The sequence below is a fragment of the Impatiens glandulifera genome, chromosome 1 (genome assembly GCF_907164915.1).
Source record: "Impatiens glandulifera chromosome 1, dImpGla2.1, whole genome shotgun sequence".
NCBI classification, from domain to species: Eukaryota; Viridiplantae; Streptophyta; class Magnoliopsida; order Ericales; family Balsaminaceae; genus Impatiens; species Impatiens glandulifera.
Window position 1 is genome coordinate 161,351,659 of NC_061862.1, and position 25,738 is coordinate 161,377,396.

Genomic DNA, 25,738 nt, shown 5'->3' on the forward strand with positions numbered 1-25,738 from the left:
AGATTATTGTATTCTCATAATATAACTTCAAATGTTCTATTGTAAATATATTCATGATCACCATAACTTATTTATTCTAAATTTTAAATGTTAGTATCTAGATATTTTGAAAATATGTAAGAGTTTTTATCAAATAAAAATAAAAAGTAAAACAATGAATTTTCAATTTGACTGTTTAGTAGGAAGAAACAACTACAACTTGTCACATGCCTTTATTTGAGCTAAATAGTAACACAGCCATCAACATTGAACCAATACATAGAATAAAATATATTAATTGCTCTAGCTAGCTAGTCTTGGTAAAAAGCATTAGTCTTTTATATTTACATATATAGTTAAATTTAATTTGATAGAAAATTTTGTTCCTAGCAAAACTATTCTCACTATTACCGAAGGTTAATAGAAAATATCATCGCCTTACAAATGACTCTAAATTAAAAATACATTATTACCTACGGTAATTTCCGTCTAACGATTATTTCATCTGTAACGGTAAAAACGAGCATATCATACATGTTTTTGGTCATCGGAATGCTCATTTACTATTACAAACGGTTAGAACATTCCGACAAAGGTCTTTAATTAAAACATTAACGATGGTATATTAGCGGGTAAAAATGCCTAGGAATGAGTTTGCATCGTTTTTAGAGGGTATTTTTGTCGGGTAAATTAAATCAATGTTTTACCGACGGACAATATTACCACCTGACAGTAATTCGAGATTTTTACCAACAATATTTGTAATGGTTGGTAGATAAATATCTAGTTTTTATTAGTGAAAATGGAGTTTTCTCTATGATAGTTTCAATTTGCACTAAGGCCTTTCCATGTCTCAATTTAAAAATAATTAAATCTATAAATAGATCTAATGAATTGATTACCAATTAAGTTCCAAATACATTTATCTAATACATTTAAATAAAAAATATTTTAATATTATTGTTAATGAATTTGATAATATAATTAATGAGTAAATAAAGTGATTTTTTTATTATAGTTGAAAAAATCCAACCCAAGGCGGCTTGTCTTTTTTATTTTAATTCAGACACTTTTGTAATATTTATTGTCATGAAACATTTAACCTAATTGATCCAACTTTTCAAATGGGATCAAATGTTTCATGTGCCCTCTTCCTATATTTTTTTTGTTTTGTTTTTTTAATATTCCCTTTGAGAGGGCACAGTGTACACAGGGGAACATTTAAGCAAAGAAGATCCCATTTGCCAACTTTCGCAATCACTTCTAACCATAACTAAATTTTATATTCTAAAAAATTATTATAAATTTATAATATATAATAAGATAATTATCCAAATTGTGCAAGTGGGAATAGCCACCATTATTTATTTATTATTTGTTTGGTACATATGTCCAAAAAAACACCATATATCCTTCCATCAAGCACTGTCAACTCTTCTTCCTGCAAGTGGCTGTATATAACAATATCCTCTTCTTATTTTATTTTTTAACTTTTAAATGATTTTTACAGTCTTTTATGAAAAAAAATATATTAATATAATTTTTTTTTTCAGAAACCCTATATTTTGATATAATCTTTTGATTTCTTTAATTAATTTATTAATTTCTTTATTAATTCACAAAAAAATTAGGACAAAATTTATGTTTATCTATTCATTATTTTTCTGTTAAATTTTTAAGTTTACTTTAACTCGAATTATTGTATTCGTATTGTGTACCTTCTATTATATTTACAAGGCGTGAGAACTTATTTAAAAAAAAAACTAGATTTGAATTTTTGGATTTTCATACCTAGTTATTTAAATATATATAAAAGAATTGATATTTTAGTAAATATCAAATAAATAATTTTTTCTATATTTGTCTACACTTAATCATGACAGTTACTTCTTTTATATTGTTTATGTTAGTGTTTTAAAGAAATTAAGTGGCTCATTTACTGAAGTTGTCCACCTTTCTTGGATTGTAAATGACAGCTAGCTTTCTTATTTTGTGATCATTTCAGACCACATTAGTCTTTGCAAAACAACTTTTAATTCCCTACTTTTTCTTAAGAAAATATTACTTTTAATTCAAATATTTTCTTAAAATTATTATATATGCTAATTAGTTGTAAAAAAACTAGTGACAATACTCATCACACAACCCCAAGTAGAGCTCACATGAGCCATAAGTAGAGTTCACAGCCCAAGTAGACTTAGGCAATGGGTTCGATAAATACGAGATTCAACAACAGAACGATACAATACGATATTATCTCACTCGGGTCTTGGATTGACACGATACAAGCACGAGACGACACGATCACGACACGATAATAATTTATACGATCGCAACACGCAGGCCCGAACCTGCTGTGTAATAAGTGAGGCAATTGCCTCAGGCCCAAATATTTTTAGGGCACCAAAATCTTTAAAATAAAAATAAAAAATGTAAGAACAAATATTCTGGAAAAAGAAAAGGAAACACTTCCCCCAAACCCCAAGCCCGTCGTCGATCCTCCAACTTGCTGGAATCGGAGCAGAAAACTCGATCGTCTCCTTCCCCGAGCTCTTGGGCATTTTTCGCTCGTTCCAACCTTGTTTCTCGGCACTGCGCCACTGCCCACTAGAGTTCTTCCTCCGATTTCGGTGAGATTTTGGTTCAATTTACTTGATTATTTTTGGTTGTTGAGGACTTGTCTGGTGAAATGATGGATTTACAATTTGTATCTTGCATTATTGCATAGCGGAAGTGCAACATTATGGTTAATCATAAATTCATAGAATGCTGGTTAATCCATAAATTTTTAATGCAGATTAGTATTTTGAGGTTTATCAAGCATGCCTCCTATAAGAAAATAATTGTCTGGGGCAGAAAAAAGAAAGAAAAAACAAAAGGAAGATGCTTTAATTCAAAACCAAGTAGGAAGCCTTAATAAATATTTCACAAGCGATCAAATAGTAGAACAAGTGAACCAGAATGACATCGATGATAAGTTGAATGATCGGGAACATGGTGAATTGAATGAACTTCGCAATGAAGACCCAAAACAGTCTAAAAATGAGAACGATGTAAGTATGCCTAAAAATGACACTGATGGAGATATAAATCAAAAGATTTTATTTCCTTTAAATATTGATGATCTAGGAAATTGGGACACAATACAAAATATTAGGGACTTTTTGGTTGAAAGAGGTCCTAAAAGATATGATGATATTTTGTTTCTTCTTGATAACATTGGAAGATTATGCAAACTTGATCAATACTTTCGCTTCAAAAAATGCGAGACGAGTAATATTCAAATGACTATGTACTAGTTCGGAACATGAATTTTATATTTTGTTTGGATATTCTTTGTTTTTTTAGTATTTACTTATGATATATTGTTTTGATTATATTTTATTTCTAGAATTCATGTTACAAATACTATTATATTTAAATCGATAAAAAATATATGTATGAATATTAAGCTTTGAGGGCACCAAGTTTTGTGCCCGCCTCAGGCCTCGAAATCTCAGGTCTGGCACTAGCAACACGGTCACGAGTCGACACAGACACAACACGAGTATGAACACGACAAAAGTATATGCACGACACGAGTACGAGTATACACACGAAACGACATAAACACAATTACTCACATGACCTAAGCTATTTACATTAACATTATCTAAACATATTACATTTTTATTTAAGAGTAATAATAGGGGGAGCGAAAATATTGTAACGAAAGTGTAGATGTGAAAGTGATTAGGATTGATGACTAGGTTTTCTTTAATATATTTATTTATCTCTCCTCCTTTCATTAATAATTTCTCTCTCTTTTATTCATTTATATTTTTTCCCCCTTTTATTTATTAATTTATAATTGTATATTTAAATTAATATATATATATATATATATATATATATATATATTTAAAAATAATAACTGTAAAAATTAATGCACATATATATAAAAAAGAATAAGAAGTTAAATATGAATATGATTAATTTTTTTAATTTAATTAATTTCTTGTGATGAATAGTTAATTAATTTATTTATGTATTTTTAATATAAATAATATTAAGGAGAACGAATAAATAAAATTAATAAAATATATAAATGCACATATTTTTTAAAATATATATTAAATTATAAATATAAATATATAAAAAATAAAATATAAATATATATATTCATAATTTGAATTATTTCTCATAAAAAATATTCATATTAAATTATTATTTCTCTTCTTTAAATCATTCTTATTTCTATTAAAAAAAATAAAAAGTTTCTTTTTATTTAATTTTTTATAAGATATATATTAAAATTCACCTTCTAAATAATATTATAACTTTCATTTTTATATAACGTTTCTTTTTATATATATATATATATATATATATATATATATATATATATATATATATATATATATATATTTTGAAGATTAGTAATTTGAATTTTATTTATTATAAATATTAATAATTTGTATTTTAAGTTAAAATTATAAATTATATTTTTCAATTTTAAATTAAGTAAATATTTATAATAATTTTATAATAAAATTAAAGAATGAAAAATATTAAATAATTTATTTAAATAAAAAAGAATTAAGAGAGATAAATTATTAAATACAGTTTGGTGACATGTACAATTTAAAATGAAAGAGAAAAAAAATTTAATACGCCGTCTATTTATTAGGTGACATGTACAATGCCACATCATTCGCTGCCTCATTCGCTACAATTTTTTCGCTCCCCCTATCATTACTCTTTATTTAATTAACAAATTATTTAATTCCATCAATGTAATATTTATAATTAAAATTAAACATACTAAGATACGATAATAAAAACATTAACTTAAATAATATAAATTAAAATGAAATATAAATAAAAATAAATAAATTATATGAATAAAAATGTGTGTCTAATAATAATTCTCTTCGATATTACTTTTATTAATTACTTATTAATTATTTATAATTTCAATTATTGTTAATACATTAAATAATAAATATAGAATAATAATTTTTATTTTAATAATATAATAATATATATTTTTAATTTCTACCCATCTTTCTCATTTTCTTACTTAAACTACCCACATTTACATTAACATTATTAACTAATATTTGATCACATATTTAATTATTTATTATGAAGATATTTTTAAAAAATCTTAAATTACTCTAAAGTTTTATAAATTAATAAGAAACTTTACGTAACAAAACAAAAATTAAAATAAAAAGATTAAATTAATTTTATTAATTAAATAAAAATTTAATTTATAAAATTAATATTAATTTTAAAAAATGTAACAGTGAATCATTATAGAAATATATTTTAATCTAAAAAATCTCAAATTATTTTTAATTATATTAAATAAAAAGAAAATATTTTTATCTTTCTTGTATTTTTTTCAAGATATATTTTCTCTTTATTGCCCAATGAGGTAGGTGCTGTACAAAGTGTGGTGTTGTATATATCATTACTCTTATATTTATATATCACTAAATTGTTTAAAAAAAATTAAATCACTCTAAAATTTTAAAAATTAATAAAATATTTTAAAAAATAAACTTTATTTTATCATAAAAATCTCCACTACTTTTATTTATATATAATAATAAATATCATATACCTAATTAAATAATTAGGTATAAATTCTTATATAATATTATAAAATTTCACATTTATCCATTTATCGTATTCAACTAACTTAATATATATTTTTTAAATAACTTTATAAGAACAAATTTTACTAATTTTATTTAGATAATTATTTGTATGTTTTAAAATATATTTTAAACAGTTAAACATTCAAATTATTATTTATGAAACTATAGGTTAAAATTTATATTTACACAATTTACATATTAAATAATTTTTTAAATAAATTTAATACATTTAACTTATTAAATTAATTTAAATTTTCGAAATTAATATAAATTAATAATCATATTTTATAATTTTTACTAACAATATAATTTAATATATATAAATAAATAATTAATATTAGTGTGTCAAGATACGATTGTGTTGACACGATGACAAAATCTAGTTGGAATAACATGAAGCGCGAATTTAAACACGAGTTAGCACGACACGAATAAACTCATAGACACGAATAATACAACATGAAAGAGTTCGTGAATTATAATATTTTGAGTGGGTCAAGACACGATACGACACATATAAGATTGAGAAACAACACAACACAACACGACACGATTAAGAGTCTAACACGACTTGCCCAAATTAAATACAAACATTTATATACGGTGCCCAACTCTAGTCCCAAGTAAAAAACTACCATAAACATTAGAATTGTAAAAAAAATGTCTAACACTTTAAATACTAAATTGAATGAGCTCAATGACATGATTCCAACCCTTATAAAATGTTGTAATTATAACATTTATTAAAATATACATTGATGTATATTTTTTGAGAAGTGATGGGGGAGGGAATTTGAGAGAGGGAATGATGTGTCACTATATCACTAACTAGTTGGAAAAAGGATAAAAGGTGAGAGAGAAGAAAAAGAATTTTTTTTATTTGTTTTGGCTAATCAAATTACGCCACATTATTCTCTCCCTCAAATTCTCTTTCCCAATCATTTCTCATATTTTTTTTATAATATAAAATTTTAAATAAATAGTAAAATAAATAATTTAAACATAGTACTTTTAATAGGTTAATTTTAAACTTTGTAACAAATATATATATATATATATATATATATATATATATATATATATATATATATATATATATATATATATATATATATATATATATATATATATATATATATATATATGATTGTGAGCGTTAATTAGTTATTTAATTTATAAATTATTTTAAATAAATAAAATTAAAATAATCAATATTAAGACAAAATATAATTAAATAATTAATTGAATTAATTATTATAATAATTAAATCTTAATTAATTAAAATAATGGCAAAAATAATAATATTGGAGAAATATTGTACTCAGATTTCACCTCAAAATAATTTTACAAATTTAAGGGAATTAAAATAAATAATCTAGAATAAAATTTGTATTCATTTTATCCCAAAAATTATTTATTAAACCTTAAAAATATAAAAAAAATAAATAAATAAATAAACAAAATAAATATCAAATTTATTAAAAAAATTACATATTTTGTAGGTTGAAAATGGAGTAAAAAGGATTGAAAAAAATCAATTTCAAACAAGCTCTAAGGCTGGGAAATGGTCAGAATCTGTTGCAGCCGAAACCAAAAGGAATAGTGCAGTAGACCTCACAGCCATCAAGCAACGCCCTACAGCCATCCGCGTAGCCTAGTGCAACAGAAGAAAAGCGCTTCTGCGCAGCACTAGATCAACTAACGCGCGCATCAGCGTCGTTAGCCTAGGCGCAACAAAACGTCCAAACGCTAATGGAATGCGGACGAAGCATCCCACATTGATTTTTCTCCCGAGACAATGTCGTTTTGCCTAGTTTTTCTTCTTCCTCGCGATGACGAACATGATAAGAACAAATCACATCCTTTATTTTTCAAAGATGGAACTCCTGCATTAGTCCACCAAAACGGCTAATTTGAAAGCTAAAATAATTACCCTACCACGGTGATCATTTCTCTTACAATCATAGGCTTCATCATGGTTTGATTGGGCAAGTTGGATGAAGTACAAACAAAATGTCATTGATGATTTTTGACTGAAATTCGATCCACTTAGTCGATGAACCGACCTTCGAAGACTATAAATAACTAGCCTTCTCTGGGCAAATCGAAAGCAAGAGACCCACTCTCAAGCCCTCAATCACTCTCTAACAAAAATCTGCCATTGAAAATCTTCAAGCTGTTCAAAAAATTTAAAATTTCGTATAAGGGTTGTAAGGCTCTAATGTAGACATTCAAGAATGTTAGAATAAGTTAAATGAAGAAAAAGAAAGAATGAATTAAGATTAAATGCATTAATTGATTAAAATGAACTTAAGTAAATAAAACTAAGTTAAATCAATACGACATAAATGTTTTGATGATGAATTAATAAGTGAATAAAAGTAAGTTGTGCAAATGTTTATGCGTATGTACAATTCAAGAAGCGTGAGCAGACGTCTCACTACGAGCAGATATATCACTTCAATAGCAGAGCTGAGGAAGCGCGAGTAAACGTCTCACTACGAGCAGACGCCTTGTTTCAACAACAGTCTGAAGAAGCGTGAGCAGCAGCCTTACTTCAACGGTCGTCTGAAGAAATGCTTTTCTTATTTGCATAGCTCATCAGCACAACGAACAACAAAGTTCGTTATAAGCAGACTTCCTAGTCAGCTTATTACAACTTCCGACAAGTGTTCAACCATTAGAAAGTCGAAACGTATACACGTATCAAATTCGACCATTGCCTACATCAAAGGACATCAAAGTACAATGTCGAATCCCTAGACTTATGAACGGGCGGATCATTGTAGCTCAGGTACGGAGGATCCCCGAATATTTGGATTTGAGGTACGACAAATCTTTCCCGGTCATTTCACAATCCAAGAATTAGAGTCGACCATTGCTACACTTCACTATAAAAAAACTTCAGAGTAAAACGGTGATTTCCCTTGGTTCTTAGACACGTTATACAATTACAGATTTATATAGTCAACGAGCTCAAAATTATTACTCTCTCTCTAACTATAAGAAACATAAATTGTATAAGTTGAGAGTATATTCATTGTTGTAAGTTGAACATAGATTTGTCTGTTCAACAGAGTGAGTGTTAAGGAGTTCAAAACAGACAGTTGTTAAGTCTTGAGTTCTAACTGGGTTTGTATAGACGTTGTACAAATCAAAGTTTTCTAGTGAAATCCTTCTAGAAACAGAAGAATGGATGACATAGGAGTCTTATTTCCGAACATTCATAAAACTCTCGTGTTATTTACTTTCTGCATCTTAACGTCTTACATTCGTAGCTTCAAATCTAGCAAGCACTTCCGCACTTGAAATCGTTCAAGAGTTTGCGACAATTTGTGAAGAATAAAAACAGGTTTTTAATCTTTAACAAGATTAAAACCGAATTGAAAGTCTAGTTTGTACAACAATTTCAACCCCCCTTCTATTGTTGTAGTCGATCCTAACAAAGAAGCTTCTAAAAAAGTTAAGGAGTGTTCTCCAATTTACAATAAGCTTCCAATCACACTGCAATTTAGATTACAAGTTTGAATTGAAATTTTTATATTATAGTTTTACTAGTTTCATATACTACTCGATTATCTGATTTCTTAATTGAAAAACGATCCTATGATCATTTATAAGTTTTTTGTTGAAACAAAACAAAATCAATTAATCTAAATCAGAAAAATTCAAATTTGATTTTGAAAATTTTTAAAATCGATTTTCTGTTATAGGGTTATTACAAGAACAACAACTCAGAAAGCTTCTCAACATGTTTCTAAGTTGTTAGGAAAATATTCAAACCGTTTTCAAGGCATCTCATCATGTTTGATCAAAAACTAATTTTTTTTACAAAAATATAATTTTCAATTTTGAATTGGTTAAAACGAACTGTCAATGTTCATTTTTTGTTTCATTTAACCATGTAAAGCATAAGTAAGCTATTGAAAAGCTCCTTACGCTTCATTAAAACTTAAAAACTAAAACTTTAAGATAATGTTATAATTGATCTTTAAGACCATATGAAGCTTTGATGTTCTTGAAGACCGAGGAAGATTAGCCCAATGCTAACATAGGACTGAGTGCACCTCACACCCAGGACTAAGGAAAGTTAGTCCAAGGCTAACCCGAGACCGAGAGCTCTTTGCACTTAGGACCGAGAAAAACTAGCCTAGGGTTAGCCTAGGACCGAAGAATTTATTGACCCCCGACCGAGGAATTTATGCACTCGACCGAGGACTCTCGCACCTCGACCTAGAACCGAGGGAAATCGCACTCAGGACCGAGGACGCCGATCTTAGGGCCTATTAGGTTTCATTTTTATAATTTTGAAATTATTTTTACAATTTTGAATCCCCAAACTATTTTCTAAAAATTTAAAGAAAAAAATAAAAAATGATTTCAAAATCTTTTTGGAATAATTTCATAAAGCATATTTTGATAAGGACATGTTTGAGATTTATTTTTATATCTTAATACCTTAAAAACTATTATTTTCAGGTAAATTTCCTCATTAATCGTCGACATCAGTCTTAGGTATCAACATTTAAATATCATTTCTATAATTTTAAATACAAGAGAAACTTGTGCATGTCTAGGATCTGAATAATAATTGGTTAAATAAAACATAATAAACCAATTTTCAAAAACCAAAACTTTATAAAGTAGAGACATTTTTAATGAGTATGAATGATATAACGCGAAAGTTCTTTCCATAGTATCACCATACATCGAATATAAAAGAGACTCTGGTTAAAAATACGTTTGTAAACGTATAATTTATTGATTTTAAAAAACGATTGGCGATTCTTATCAATTTTAATTTGATTATTTCAAATTTAAAATATTATTTGAAATTTAATCATAATTAATTTCAAAAGGTCAAACATATTTCTATAAATCTTTTAAAAATAATGTTTTATTAAAAAAAGTTTCGTGACACGTAACCGATGTTAAAAATTTTCGAATCTCGAACTTTTTTCGGGACAAGAATTTTCCTGAGATTACAATTATTATTTTTTAAACGAGCGTTACCTTTCACAATTATGACAATCACTTCAATAATATTGGTTCTAATTGAGTTCTTAATTATAGTATTCTTACTATTTGAGCTCCTTTAGTAAGTTAAATTTTAAAATAATTAGAAGGCTTACACGTTTACTTAAAAAATAAATCAGAATTTAAAAGTCTTGTTAACTTCGAATTTTATATTAACGAAATTTAAAATTATGTTAAATTTTTTTATAATTATAGTTGACTAATATCTCAATTAACTTTCAATGGTAAAATTTGAAATAAAAAATTCGAATATTTTAAGATTTTTAAATTTTGTAAATTCTCTTATTAACTCACAATCATTTTAAAATTTACAAAATAATATATATATATATATATATATATATATATATATATATTAAAAAGTTTAAAAACAACATATTATTAGTGTACTTTATAAATTTAAATATATTAAGGAATTATTGAAAATTTATAATATAAAAAAAATATACAATTATTATATATTTTAAAGAAATGTTATATTTATAAATGTTATTTGTAGCTCATTCAGAAACTTAATATGGAAGGGAAATGTTGAGTGGTTTTGAAATGGCTAAAAATGTGATTAGTAAATTCAGTATTTATTTATCCTAATTTGTATGTTCATTTAAATGTAATGCACAGTTTGTATAAAATAGTGTACTCTTATAATTAAGGAGCATTCATATTCTTTAGGAACCCATTATTTTATATATAGAAAATATAAATATATTTGTTTACTCTTTTAGGAAGACGAAGACGAAGACGTATTGATTGTTTATTCTTAAATTATTTAATTATTATAAATATCTCTATGTCATTTTGAGACACATGACTTGTAAAATATCATTCATAAATAAACTACAATGTACATATATAGATGTACTTTCTTTAAATTAATTAAGTTACAATATCTATTGACCAATTAAATCTTCAAAATAGGTATCATTTTTCTGGGTGATAATTACTTTTACCTATAATCTTTATGTTTCATCAGAATATCATGCCTTACCAAAAACAAGCCTATTTGAACAAAACAATTCTCTTATCATGATAGCTTATTAAGTAAAAATAAATAAATAAATAAATATATATATATATTATCAAATAGGTCAAATTTTAATACACACTCAAATATTTTAAAATTAAATTTGGGGTCATAAAAATAACAATTAAGTTATAATACATATTTTTTTATTTAAAAAAAAAATTAATATATTTATTAAAAATAATTTAAAAAACGTTTAAACACAACAAAAAAACATGAAATAAAAAAAAACGTTAATCAATAAGTTATTGAGCTCGTAAATTCTAAAGAAAAACGATTAACTCCCGACAGACTATACTCTTTCCGGAGCGAATATTAGAAAACGTACTAATAATATAATAACGAATAATTTGGATAGAATAAGAAGTGATTAAATGACTATTGGTAAAGGATTCCAGCTCCTTCTAATATATGGATATAATTAGATGGCACAATGAAAACAATATTTAATTTGAATTAAAATTTAGATAATCATGAATCTCCAACTGGGCAATATGGCCCTCATGCAAATAATAAAATTAAAAGTCAAATAATTAGCCATCGATCATCCATTAAATTGAAACTTAATTAATTAGCCACTAGCTGTAACATTAATTAATCATGGTCGACAGTTATTCTTGTAATCTATAGTACTGTAATTATATAACCCATAATTGAACATGTGCATTAAGGCTAATCAAAGGATTAATTAGTTAATTAAATATAAATCTCTTCATCACCAAGAAGAAGCATGCTTTGTCATTCAAGTGATTAATTAAAATTTAGCCCTATGTCACACTATATCTTATTATTATTTTTAAAATTTTGAATTAAAACACATTGCTTATTTGTCGTTATAAATTAATTGATTGATTTTTATGAAGTTAAAATAAAATTCCTAAACCTATTGAGGAACTGTGTGAAAAAAACATATTTATATATTAATATCAGAATTATTAACTTACCTTAATCCATTTTAATAATTTGATACCAAATTAATGGGCCCTACTAATGTATTTATGTGTAGTAAAAAAAATAATATATATATATATATATATATATATATTGTATTTGCAGGCTGAAGATTTGTACATTTATGCATGAATTATAGAATGAATGTACACAATTAGTTAATTAATAAATATTAAAAAAAGTATACTATGGGGTTGGTGAACATTCATGAAATTAAAATTAAAATTAAATGATTATATCAATTATCATAAGTATCAACTCTTGTTAATGATTCCAAATGAGACTTAATTAATTAAGAGGGGTCAAATCAAGCCACCTCTTAGATCCACCGTCCACGTGGCAATTAGTCTCTAATTAGTAATCACCAACTTAACAAATAAAATTTTATAAAATAAGTACTAATTATTCCGAAAATTAAAATAAGTACTAATAAAATTTTATAATAATAAGTACTCATTATTATTAGCTTTAGTTTTTGTGAATAATTTTTATTTATATGAATAAGAATCTTTTTCTTTAATTGTATTTGATCCTATCAAATTATAGTTTGTTTTTTTCTTCTAAATATATTAACATTACCCCCAATAGTTATAACACACCATTCAATATAAATTCAATATAAGGATTTATAAACGAGAATCACTAAAATTATAATTTGAAATATTTAACATAGAGAATATTAACATTATTAAGAGAAATAAATGAAATAAAAAAATTAATCATTGATTCTTCCATGTGTATTTTATAAATAATATTTGAGTTAATAATTTAATATATATTTTTTTAAATGATAATTTGAATACTTTTGAGATAGACAATAAATCAAATAAAAAACATGAAAAGTTTCAGTTATTTCGTTTGCTTGCGGTTATCGCCGCCAAAACACTCCTACGACTTGCCTAATTATATGCAGGTGTTCTTTATTTACTTATAAAATAATTTTCTAGTCACTTTAATTATATTGTATTTTAATTAATATTTACTCATCAACTTTTAGTTATTAATATACCAAAAAATTTATAATAGAACAAAGTTAAATGTGACAATGCAATAAATTTGTTGAAATTATCGACCAAATTCATTTCAATTTATTGTCTAAGTGTTTTTACTTACAATATTTCTTCTACTAGCTTACTTTGTTTCTATTTTTGCTTGTAATAATTGGAACCCTTTTTGAGTTTTATTGTAAAGTATTAATTTTCTAAAACTATTTAATTAATTTACTCCAATCGGTAATCTTAATCTCAGTCAAATACAGAAGAAAAAGGAATATTTGTATTTAAATAGGGATGACACAAAATGTGCACATTTGTATCGACTCTTCCGGCCATCCTCTCTATTGTTTTATCCTCCATCATATATATATATATAATATGGTCACCCTTTAAAATAAAACTATATATTAATTTAAATAATATTTTGTATGTGTGTAGACATTTATGTGATTCTATTTAATGATGGATAAAATGATGGGTAACTTATATGGCTAGGCAAGTAACCAATGGCGAAAATTAAAAAATTTATGGTTTTCCGGTAGAACCTATTTCGCCCAAGTTGTTGCGGATTTATAATACTACCTAAAAAAAAATTACAAAACAAAAATAACAAGATCCATTTAATTGCCTAGTTCACCAACACATTTATCAAAATAACATTTTTCAACATAGATAATAATTAATTAATTGCTCCACATACAATTGAGATATATTGTAGCCGGCCATATCCACTAATAAGAAGTCTTTGACAAATTAAACATTTAGAAAACAAAAAACACATACAATTAACCTAAATCTATGAAGCAACACGAAAACATGTTACTCATTCAACATTCATCCAACAATAGATTCGTTTATTTGTTAAATTAGTCAATTAACAAATTAACTAACTCGATCATTTTTATAAAAAAAAATATTCTCTATACCAACCATGAAATTAATTGGTACATAATTTAGAAACAATGGCACTTAGATGGATACATTTCTTTAATTTATTAGTTTTGATCATTTTTATTTGTATTTGTATTGATTGATTAACTTTTGCCTGGCAATATGCAAGAGAACAATAAAATGTATAATTAAAATGTGTAACTGATTATTATATATATATATGTAGGGTATATTATTAATTAATTAATCCCTTTCTTTGAAACTTGAATTTAGTTACCAAGTACCTTGTGCACGTTTTGTTATTTTATATCAAAAGACAATTACCAAAAATATATATATTAAGTTAAGAAATAATATCATATCAAATATTATATTTATATATATAAACAATGTTTTCTCAAATAAGTATGTTCTTGCACCACAACACATAACACGTTTGATTAACAATACATAACATGTTTGATTAGATTAATGAATCAAGTGGTTAATTTACGGATTGAACAGTTCATAAAATTAAAAATTGTTAAATTTAAAAATTAAAATTAAAAATAATATATATATATATATATATAAATATATATATAAGTCATTAATATGTAACATAACTATATAAATACAACACTTAACTATAAGGTAATAAACTAAAATAATATATAGTACTTTATATTCATTAAAATTTTGTATTTATTTCTTATAATCTAGATATTTAGAAACTCAAATCACTTGGATTCTCACAACATACTATCCGTTAGGTTAGAATAAACGAGTCGAGTTGGTGAGTTGACCCGTTCATAAAATTTAAAACGATTAAATTTTAAAATAATATGAAATTTTAAATTATATTTATCATATAAATATTATAATCATTTTAAATTATATGATATTTTTTGTGAATTAATTTTAAAATTTATTTGTGTTTGCTTATGAAATATAAATTAATAATTAAATGTGAACAATTAATTTGTAATACTTATTTTTATAATTTATTTTTTATTTAGTAAAGCAAAGTTCAATAATTTTTTGACATTAATAGTGTTTTTTAATATAAATATATTAATTATAATGATTATTTGTTTAATTTTATATATGAAGAGATACAACTATATAATAGTATTTGTGAATTGAGCTGGTGTATATAGTTTAAATTTAAAAATGAAGTAGTTGATCAATCAATGTTAAATAAGACTAATGTTTAAATAATGGGTATTGTTGCTAAATTATATTAAATTTAATTAGCAACGCTTCCATATAGTTAAAGTGAATAGTTTTATTTGATTAAAAAGACTAACATTGTAATTTAGATTGTCATTAAAATTTTACTCCAAACAGTAAAGAATCGAGTCTTTTAAATATAATATTTTAAATGAAAATAAAATATATAAAAAGTAAAAGAAAATAAAATATATATAAAAATAAAAAGAGATCTAGGAAAGTTCCTCATGGGAGAGAGGATGGATCTTTCAAAGGCCGCCGGTAAAGTTGACCGGTCCCATCCTAACATGGTCTATGGCCGATCAGGTTTGAATTTTTTTTTTTTTTTCCTTTACTAATTTATAATTTGACTCATTTTAAATCTTCTTTTATTTCTTTTCCAGTTTTGTACTTCTATAAAAATAAATGTTACTGTGATCAATTAAAAATATGTATTGGCACCAACAAATAAAGAAAGCAATAGTTTGATATTATTATTAATTTCTATATAAGTTTATTTACGTTGTTTTTTAAAACTAAAAAATTCATTACGAAGATTTTAATTTATCCCACCAAAATAGCTCATTAGTAAGAGTCGGCTTAAGAGACTAAAATGTCACGGATTCGATTCCATCTGAAAACGATTTGAGTTTAAGTAGGACATAGTTGTTGGAGTGTCATGCTAGCTCTTTTTTATTCATAAAAAAGAAAATAAAAAAAGTTATGAAGATTTTAATTTAAATAGGTTAATAAGTTATAATATTTAATTCATAGGTTTTCATCTGAATGAGAATACTCTAATTAAATGAAGATCGTGATTAGGGATGATAAATATAATTCGCTACGCGGTTTTTATCTGAATTATTCCGTTATAAACATTTTTTTTTTCAATTTGACCGATAATTGACCTTAATTCTTTCCTTAAAATTAATAAACACAATTAAATATATAAATTATCACCAGAAATGTGTATTATACATATTTTATAAGAGTTTTAAATTTATATTTTAAAATAATATAAATTTTTAATATATGATAAAAAAAAATTTAGAGGACGTGGTAAAGGGTATTCCGGCAATGCGGGAATTCCATTCAGTGCGAGGATCTCGCACTGATAAATATATTTATCACTCTGATCCGTCCTAATGTTATCTCTAATAGTCACTGTAGTGTCGTGATAATCATCCCAAAAATAAATACTTAAAAAAAACAAATAAATTTATGACATATTAGTATTTGTATATTTTTTATTAAATTAGTGAATAAAATAAAATAATTTGATTTAAAAGTAAATGAAATATATGCACTAAGCTCTCCGGTCCTAATCAAAAATCCAACAACCCCCACTCTCTCTCCGTCTCTGTAAATGTCTATCTTGTTCTTCATCATCTTCATGTATATAAATACTCCACTCTCTGAAGAAGAGAGAGTTATAGCTAGAGAGTTCAAATCCTCTCGTTCTCCCTTTGAAGAATCAACAACCACCCAAGAAAGATACATCTGATCCAATCCATCTCCAGCAATTGGAAACTCAATTCAAATCTCCATTGATGATCTCTGAACCTTGATATTAACTAACCCAGATCGAATTAACAGTAAGTTATTACAATTCCTCTTCAATTATTAATTTGTTTAGCAATAAATTTCTCTTTACTTAGAACAAAATTTAAGATTGCAGGCAGAAAAACAGGGGATATGGAAGGTGAGAGATTCCGGTCAGGGTCGACAAGAGGCAGTCGGATAGTCCGGAGCCTGAGTCGGGTCGGAAGTTGGCACGTGGAAGATGTGTTTGGTGGCGGCCCAGGAGTGGCAGGGTCAGCTAGAAGGAGTAGCCGGGCAGCTGAGGAAGATGAGGAAGCTCTTCGATGGGCAGCCCTTGAGAAACTGCCAACTTATGCTAGATTGAGAACAAGCATTCTCAAATCGGTCGGAGATGATGATAGTAACAATAAGGTTATCCACGAGCAGATTGATGTTAGGAAATTGGATATGAGTGCCAAACAAGACTTTATCGATAGGCTTTTCAGGGTGGCCGAGGAAGATAACGAGAAGTACTTGAGGAAGTTCAGAGCCAGAATTGAAAAGTATGTAACTTTTCAAACCCGTAATGTTTTGGTCTCTTAGAGTCGAATAAGAATTAACCGAGTGTATTTGTTTGTCTGCGACAGGGTTGGGATTAGTCTACCGACAGTTGAAGTTAGGTACGAGCATCTTACAATCGAAGCTGATTGTTACATTGGAGACAGAGCACTTCCCACTTTGCTCAACGTCACTAGGAACCTCGTTGAGTCGGGTCTAGGCTGCATCGGGATAGGCGCCCAAAAGACCAAACTAACCATCTTGAAGGATGTCTCGGGCGTCATTAAACCGGGAAGGTAATCAATCAATCAACCAAATAACAATTCTTATTTTGTTGAATTTCATTACAATAGACAGAACATACTCAACATATGACTTTTCTTTAGGATGACACTTCTATTGGGTCCACCATCCTCTGGGAAAACCACCCTTTTGTTAGCCCTGGCCGGAAAATTGGACCCCAGTTTGAAGGTTGGCCACCAATCTTCTCTATCTTTTATCTCTTAATTAATGATAATAATATTAATAATAATGTTGGAGAAATACATCTGGTTTAATTTTTGACACTTATGAAATAAATAATAGGTGAAGGGAGAAATTACATATAATGGTCATAAGTTGAATGAATTTGTCCCACAAAAGACATCTGCTTACATCAGCCAAAACGATGTCCATGTCGGAGAAATGACCGTGAAAGAAACCCTAGATTTCTCCGCTAGGTGTCAAGGAGTTGGATCGCGATATGGTACAATATTATTTTTTATCCGTTTTTAATTAAAAAAAAAATAAATCTCATTATTGAGTTTGGAAATTGTAGAAATGTTAATGGAGCTTGCAAAGAGAGAAAAAGATGCTGGAATAATTCCGGAGGCTGAAGTTGACCTTTTCATGAAGGTAAAAAAAAATAATTTTACCATGTTTGGATGAATTAATAATATTAACCTTGATTGTATTTAACATATTTGACCTAATTAGGCAACTGCTATGGAAGGAGTTAAAAGCAGTCTCATTACCGACTACACATTAAGGGTGAGTAATAATAATAATATATATATAGGGGTAGTTCAACATTTCCTTGACTAATTCACCAAACATAGCTATCATACACTAAAAAATCAAATAAAATCAAATCAAATAATTTATATTTGAAAGTAGGAAAATGTTGCAAAAGTCATAATAGTTTAATGATATTTGCAGCTATTGGGGCTTGACGTATGCCGTGACACTATTGTCGGGGATGAAATGATTCGAGGTGTTTCAGGAGGTCAAAAGAAGCGAGTTACCACAGGTAAAATTTGAGGGGTAGTGGTAAATTTAAGAAGAAGAAAAAATGCATGGATTAGCGACTAATATACATGCACTACTATTACTACTACAGGAGAGATGATCGTTGGTCCGACCAAGACTCTTTTCATGGACGAGATATCCACCGGACTAGACAGCTCCACGACGTTTCAGATCGTGAGGTGCCTACAGCAAATAGTACACTTGACTGAAGCCACCATTCTTGTATCCCTGCTCCAGCCTGCACCCGAGACCTTCAATCTCTTCGACGATATCATCTTGTTATCGGAAGGTCAAACCGTCTACCAGGGTCCCCGAGAACATGTCATTGAATTCTTCCAAAGCTGCGGATTCAGGTGCCCTGAGAGGAAAGGGACTGCAGATTTCTTACAAGAGGTTACCTCCAGGAAGGATCAGGAGCAGTATTGGGCCGATAGAAACAGGCAGTATAGATACATCCCTGTGAGCGAGTTTGCCCAGAGATTCAAGAACTTCCATGTGGGAGTTCGCATCCAGAACGAGCTGTCGGTTCCTTTCGATAGGGCGCAGAACCATAAGGCTGCACTTGTGTTTAATAGGTACTCCGTCCCTAAAATGGAGCTTCTCAAGGCGTGCTTCGATAAGGAATGGCTGTTGATCAAGCGTAACTCGTTTATCTATGTGTTCAAGACGGTTCAGATCATAATCATTGCTATTATTGCATCGACGTTGTTTCTGAGGACAAACATGCACACGAATACTCTAGACGATGGGTTAATCTACGTAGGAGCGCTCCTGTTCGCTATGATCATTAACATGTTTAACGGATTTGCGGAACTGTCTCTAACCATACAGAGACTTCCAGTGTTCTACAAACATAGGGATCTTCTTCTTCATCCCGCTTGGGCCTTCACTTTACCCAATTTCTTGCTTCGGATACCAATCACCATGTTTGAATCCGTCATTTGGATTGTCATGTCCTACTACACAATCGGTTTTGCTCCTGAGGCAGACAGGTGGGTCGTCATATCGATTGATTAGTAAAAGATAAATTCAAATCCGCAGAAGCTTATCAAAAATTGTTATTGTTTCTCACTTTACCAGGTTTTTCAAGCAACTGTTGATAGTATTCTTGATCCAACAAATGGCTGCTGGGGTCTTCAGGCTCATTTCTGGAGTTTGCAGAACAATGGTCATTGCAAGTACAGGCGGGGCTCTCATTCTACTACTCATATTCCTACTCGGTGGTTTCATCCTGCCATACGGTTAGTGTTCAACTTCGAATAAGAAGGAGAAATCAAGATCAAAATTTACATTTTTCATTTGACGTAATTTTTAAAAGATGGTTGAAACAAAAATACTATTTCACAGATCAAATTCCAAAGTGGTGGCAGTGGGCATACTGGTTATCTCCATTGACTTATAGTTTCAATGCATTGGCTGTAAATGAAATGTTTGCTCCAAGGTGGATGAATAAAATGGTATGTTTAATTTGGCTTTAATTGATAAAGTTTTACTTTTTAAACTTGTCTTAAGAAAATTTCAATTTTATAATTGTAGGTATCTCCCAATAGTAATACAACTCTGGGAATTGCGATTCTAAATACCTTCGATGTCCCTACTGAACCAAACTGGTATTGGATCGGGGTAGGAGCGCTTTTGGGCTTCATAGTTATCTTAAACATTCTCTTCACCCTCGCCCTCACTTACCTAAGTCGTAAGTCTTCGTCTAATCCTGCACTAGACTCGATCCACGTTGAAACCAACCATAGCTAACCAATATATTTCTTTCAAAATATTGAATAACAGCTTTTGGGAAGGCACAAGCTGTGCTTTCCAAAGAGACAGCCATGGAGATGGAAAATGACCAAGAACATACCAACGAACCTCCCAGGCTCAGAATTAACGGATCAGTTAGGGAGACATCCTCTCCTTCCTTGTCTGCTGCGGATGGAAACAATACAAGTAAGAATCCTACTAACTAACAAACAAATTGTATGTAATAAGTTTTTTGGAGTCTTACACGTGTGAGTGAACCAACTTTCAGGAGAAATGGCAGTTCGACGGATGAGTAGCCAATCAAATCCAAACGGACTGAGTAGAAACGACGATCCGATCCTCGAGTCTGTGGGTGGCATTGCGCCCAAGAAAGGAATGGTGCTACCATTCACTCCTCTAGCCATGTCTTTTGATACAGTGAATTACTACGTGGACATGCCGCCAGAAATGAAGGCTCAAGGTGTAACCGAAGACAGGCTTCAATTACTCCGAGGCGTAACAAGTGCGTTTAGGCCTGGAGTTCTCACCGCGCTTATGGGAGTTAGTGGAGCTGGAAAGACCACTCTCATGGATGTCCTAGCAGGAAGGAAAACCGGAGGATACATTGAAGGTGACGTCAGAATTTCCGGGTTCCCAAAGAACCAAGAAACGTTTGCCAGGGTTTCTGGATACTGTGAACAGACCGATATCCATTCTCCACAAGTCACGATTCGAGAATCCTTAATCTATTCGGCTTTCCTCAGACTCCCCAAAGAAGTCAGCAAGAGTGAAAAAATGGTATGTTAAATCACAGTCAAAACAAAACCTTAAAGAGAACAAATGGGGAGCTTTGAACTCTAACGACAGATTATATAATTTCTCTCAGCTTTTTGTGGATCAAGTGATGGACCTGGTGGAATTGGACAACCTTAAAGACGCCATTGTTGGGCTTCCCGGGGTTTCTGGACTGTCGACGGAGCAGAGAAAGAGATTGACGATAGCGGTTGAGCTCGTTGCTAACCCCTCCATTATATTCATGGATGAACCGACATCTGGACTTGACGCAAGAGCGGCCGCCATTGTTATGAGGACAGTCAGAAACACAGTGGACACAGGAAGAACTGTCGTGTGCACAATTCATCAGCCCAGCATTGATATCTTTGAAGCCTTTGACGAGCTCCTGTTGATGAAAAGGGGAGGACAGGTTATCTACTCTGGACCCCTCGGTCGAAACTCTCAAAAGATTGTTGAATATTTCGAGGTATTCTTTTATCTAACTAACTAAAATGGAATTTGTATGAAGAATCAAAGATCCTGAATATATATTGTTGGTTGGTATTCATGGCAGGCTGTTCCTGGCATTCCAAAAATTAAAGAAATGTACAATCCAGCAACATGGATGCTAGAAGTAAGCTCGGTTGCCGCAGAAGTCAGGCTTGGGATGGATTTTGCAGAGCACTACAGATCGTCAGCGTTGTTCCAGTAAGTGAAACATTTAAAACAAAAAATTTGTGGCTTCACATCTATACTGGACTGACATGGAGCGTTATATATTAATTAGGCGAAACAAGACTTTAGTGAAGGAGTTAAGCGTACCTCCACCAGGAAACAAAAATATCTTCTTCTCGACACAATACTCTCAGTCTACGTGGGGGCAATTCAAATCCTGTCTATGGAAACAATGGATAACTTACTGGAGAAGCCCCGACTATAATCTCGTTAGGAACTTCTTCACTTTGATAGCTGCCTTAATGGTGGGAACAATTTTCTGGCAAGTTGCTAATAAGAGGTGGGAACAAGTTTCTAACTATCATTTATTTTTAGATAGTGAAAAGACACGTTGTCTAACAATCATTTTCTATTCAGCCAAAAGAGCGTATCGGATTTGACAACAATGATAGGAGCAATGTATTCAGCTGTCCTGTTTGTTGGAATTAACAACTGTGGAACAGTACAGCCATTGGTAGCTACTGAAAGAACAGTTTTCTACAGAGAAAGAGCAGCTGGAATGTATTCTGCACTACCTTATGCATTTGCCCAGGTAATAAATTAAAAGATAGATCTTATCGATATTTCAACATGGGAAGAAAAAGGGAAAAGTTATTTACTTGCAATATATACTTTCAGGTGATTGCTGAGCTACCATATGTGTTTGTCCAAACGATGTACTTCAGTCTCATCGTTTATGCCATGATTGGATTCGAATGGGCAGTTGGGAAATTCTTTTGGTTTTTCTTCATCACCTTCTTCTCCTTCCTCTACTTCACTTACTATGGAATGATGACTGTCTCCATAACGCCAAACCATCAAGTGGCAGCTATATTTGCAGCAGCATTCTACGCGCTCTTCAACCTTTTCTCTGGATTCTTCATTCCAAAACCTGTAAGTAATTAGTTAACCTTTATAAAACTAGTATTAGTTGTCAACTTAATTGAAACAAAATTTGTTTTGCTGATGGCAAATGTTGAATTTACAGAAAATTCCAAAGTGGTGGATATGGTACTACTGGATATGCCCAGTTGCATGGACTGTTTATGGATTGATTGTATCTCAATACGGTGATTTACAGAGCGAACTTATCGTTCCTGGAGTGACTCCCAATCCGACCATTCAATCATACATCAAAAGTCACTTCGGCTATGACCCAGATTTCATTGGCGGAATTGCAGGAGGACTGGTGGCTTTCTGTGTCTTTTTTGCCTTCATGTATGCCTATTGCATCAAGACCTTAAACTTCCAGACAAGGTAGAAGAAGCTCATGATGAATATATATGTGTAATTATAGATAGAGAGAAAGACAGTGAGTGATGGAAACATATCTAGAATATGTGTGTATTAATTATCAAGAATTTAATGTTTTGAACTGGTTTCCTTTACCCTGCCTCGTTACAACATCTGCTCTTCTTATTTGTGAATGAGCTGCAATTATTGATGATCAATAAGGTCATTCCATCATATCTATCAAATCTAAGCACATTGCAATATATATAGAACTCATTAAGGAAAATTTTCAAATAAGATAGTCACTGTCATATAACCCATATATGTGTCAATAAACCATTTTCATGTGTTTGTTACATACTTATTGTTGGGAATTCTAAACACTTATTGCTTTAGAAATGAAAAGGACAAAGTACACAAAGAGGAAGAAGCAGTTCAGTAATGTATATTAAAAAAATTGGCTTCATTCTTGTTTTTAATTCTCATGGGTATAAACATTTACAAGTTTGATTCTCCATTCATTCTTGTACGAAAGAAGTAACAAAAAGAATGAGCATCACTCTAGTCTGTCTCTACTAAAGTTTACATATGTATTTGACAATAAGTTTCATTAACAACAGAATCCAGATCATCATGTTCATTTTCTGTAACACTATTATTATATCATCTAGCACAATTTGATTGCAAAATGAATATACAAATAAGTTTCTAAGACTGAATATCAAACCTTAAGTGCTGCTAACTGTTGTAATACACATGCCAACGATGATCATTCTTGATCAAACATACATATATATATATAGTGAAATCCAAAGTTTCAGTCAACCAGATTTCAAGTTTTGTGCTTTAAATTCATATCTTCCATCTTGTTGCAAACTCAAATCATACACTTTTGAAGGCTTAGCACTTTGTTTGCGACCACCTCTATCACAATTCGCAGGAGACAGAGTATCTCCTGATCCTCTTTGTTCAACACCTCCTACAGAAGAAGACAACCCCTTCATATTATTACTCTTCAATTCTTTTGTTTCAGACCTTGTCCTTCTCCCCTTCTTCTCATATCTCCTCCCTTTAGAATTCATATCTCCATTCAAAGAATTACTTTGTCTGGGAGATTGATTGATTTCATTCCCCATCCCATCATCACTCTCAATCATACCATATGGCTTGATGCTATGAACAACCCCTTTCGGGAAAAATCTAGCAGTAGGGGATCCGTTAACAGGAGAAAAAATCTGGGGGCCGTCCTTTTCCGACCACATATCAAACCCACCAGGCTTTTGAAAACGATCGGCTAATACCTTAACTTGCTCGTCAGCTCCGACTGAGAAAAGCTTCGGCGCCTTCTCCACTACCTCCCACGGCCGCTCTAGATCGGTAACAGCTGCCTTTAGCTCCGCCCGCTTCCGCATCTCGTATATCTGTCGCTCACGAGCAAGACGAGCTTTAAGGAGCTGTGCAGCCTTCTTTGCTTGCATTCGCTTCCATTGCCACTTGGAAACACCTCCTGGGTATGTCCGAGGGCCTCCACCCATTCGGATTGTCGTTCTTAGGGGTTGTTTTGGGAAGAGGATGAGGCTGGATTTGGAGGAGATAGAGAGGGTGGAGAAGTTTGATGAGAGACTTAGGAGCTCGGAACCGCATAGGTTGCTTGATGATGAAAGGGATGAAATGGGTATCGGCAACGAGAGAACCATCCTGAGAATTTGACGATTTTCCGGCGATTGAAAGCTTCCGATGTTGTGGATTGGACTGAACTGAAACCGACAAGTGTGCGAGCAATCGACCCGGATAAAAAGAACAAGAAAAATGACCATTAAACTTTAATGGATATTTCAAGTAACTTCCTACACTTATATAATATACATATATATCTTCACATTTATAAAAAATAAGACTAACTATTTTTTTATAAAGAAAACAATTGTGCAACTATTAAACACACTAATAATTATTATTTTTAATTAAGGAGAACTAATCTGACTCTCACATCCATAATTCCCGCTTCAATACAAAGTCCAGTTGAATTCGAACTCGTGACTTTTTTATTTTTTTAATTCGATTCTTACCACTAGACTATTAAACACTAATAATTATATTAAATTAGAAGATAAATTAATATATGAATTTTTAAATTGTTTTAACTAATTGAATCCAATTTTAAATTGTGTTATAAGAGGTTTTCATTATCAAAAATATTT

General features: G+C 29.8%; 2 protein-coding genes across 3 annotated transcripts; one reads left to right on the forward strand and one right to left on the reverse strand.

The window, feature by feature from the left end:
• The first annotated feature begins 17,292 nt into the window (after positions 1 to 17,292).
• LOC124920521 (ABC transporter G family member 35-like) lies at positions 17,293 to 23,692 on the forward strand. The gene is made up of 20 exons (XM_047461020.1): positions 17,293 to 17,311; positions 17,395 to 17,800; positions 17,885 to 18,091; positions 18,182 to 18,266; positions 18,381 to 18,540; positions 18,613 to 18,689; positions 18,771 to 18,824; positions 18,993 to 19,083; positions 19,174 to 20,074; positions 20,163 to 20,323; positions 20,430 to 20,539; positions 20,619 to 20,775; positions 20,868 to 21,023; positions 21,106 to 21,614; positions 21,703 to 22,077; positions 22,165 to 22,298; positions 22,378 to 22,605; positions 22,683 to 22,857; positions 22,944 to 23,198; positions 23,293 to 23,692. The coding sequence occupies exons 2-20, from the start codon at positions 17,412 to 17,414 to the stop codon at positions 23,563 to 23,565; spliced, it is 4,497 nt and encodes a 1,498-aa protein (XP_047316976.1). The 5' UTR covers positions 17,293 to 17,311; positions 17,395 to 17,411; the 3' UTR covers positions 23,566 to 23,692.
• On the reverse strand, positions 18,906 to 25,318 carry LOC124920522. Of its 2 annotated transcripts, XM_047461022.1 has the most exons (3): positions 24,265 to 25,318; positions 20,666 to 23,735; positions 18,906 to 20,313 (listed from the first exon to the last, which is right to left on the reverse strand). In XM_047461022.1, the coding sequence occupies exon 1, from the start codon at positions 25,232 to 25,234 to the stop codon at positions 24,359 to 24,361; it is 876 nt and encodes a 291-aa protein (XP_047316978.1). In that variant the 5' UTR covers positions 25,235 to 25,318; the 3' UTR covers positions 18,906 to 20,313; positions 20,666 to 23,735; positions 24,265 to 24,358. The 2 variants fall into 2 exon arrangements, with proteins under 2 accessions (XP_047316978.1, XP_047316977.1); XM_047461021.1 differs by having other exon boundaries at positions 18,906 to 23,735.
• Positions 25,319 to 25,738: the final 420 nt, after the last annotated feature.

What these genes read in the sequence shown, in the direction of transcription:
- LOC124920522 (XM_047461022.1), bottom strand. Translation starts at nt 25,234, where the DNA reads ATGGTTCTCTCGTTGCCGATACCCATTTCATCCCTTTCATCATCAAGC.
- LOC124920521 (XM_047461020.1), top strand. Translation starts at nt 17,412, where the DNA reads ATGGAAGGTGAGAGATTCCGGTCAGGGTCGACAAGAGGCAGTCGGATA. An exon ending in TGGCAAGTTGCTAATAAGAG is followed by an intron (nt 22,606 to 22,682) that starts GTGGGAACAAGT and finishes TTTTCTATTCAG; the next exon opens with CCAAAAGAGCGTATCGGATT. An exon ending in GATTCTTCATTCCAAAACCT is followed by an intron (nt 23,199 to 23,292) that starts GTAAGTAATTAG and finishes TTGAATTTACAG; the next exon opens with AAAATTCCAAAGTGGTGGAT.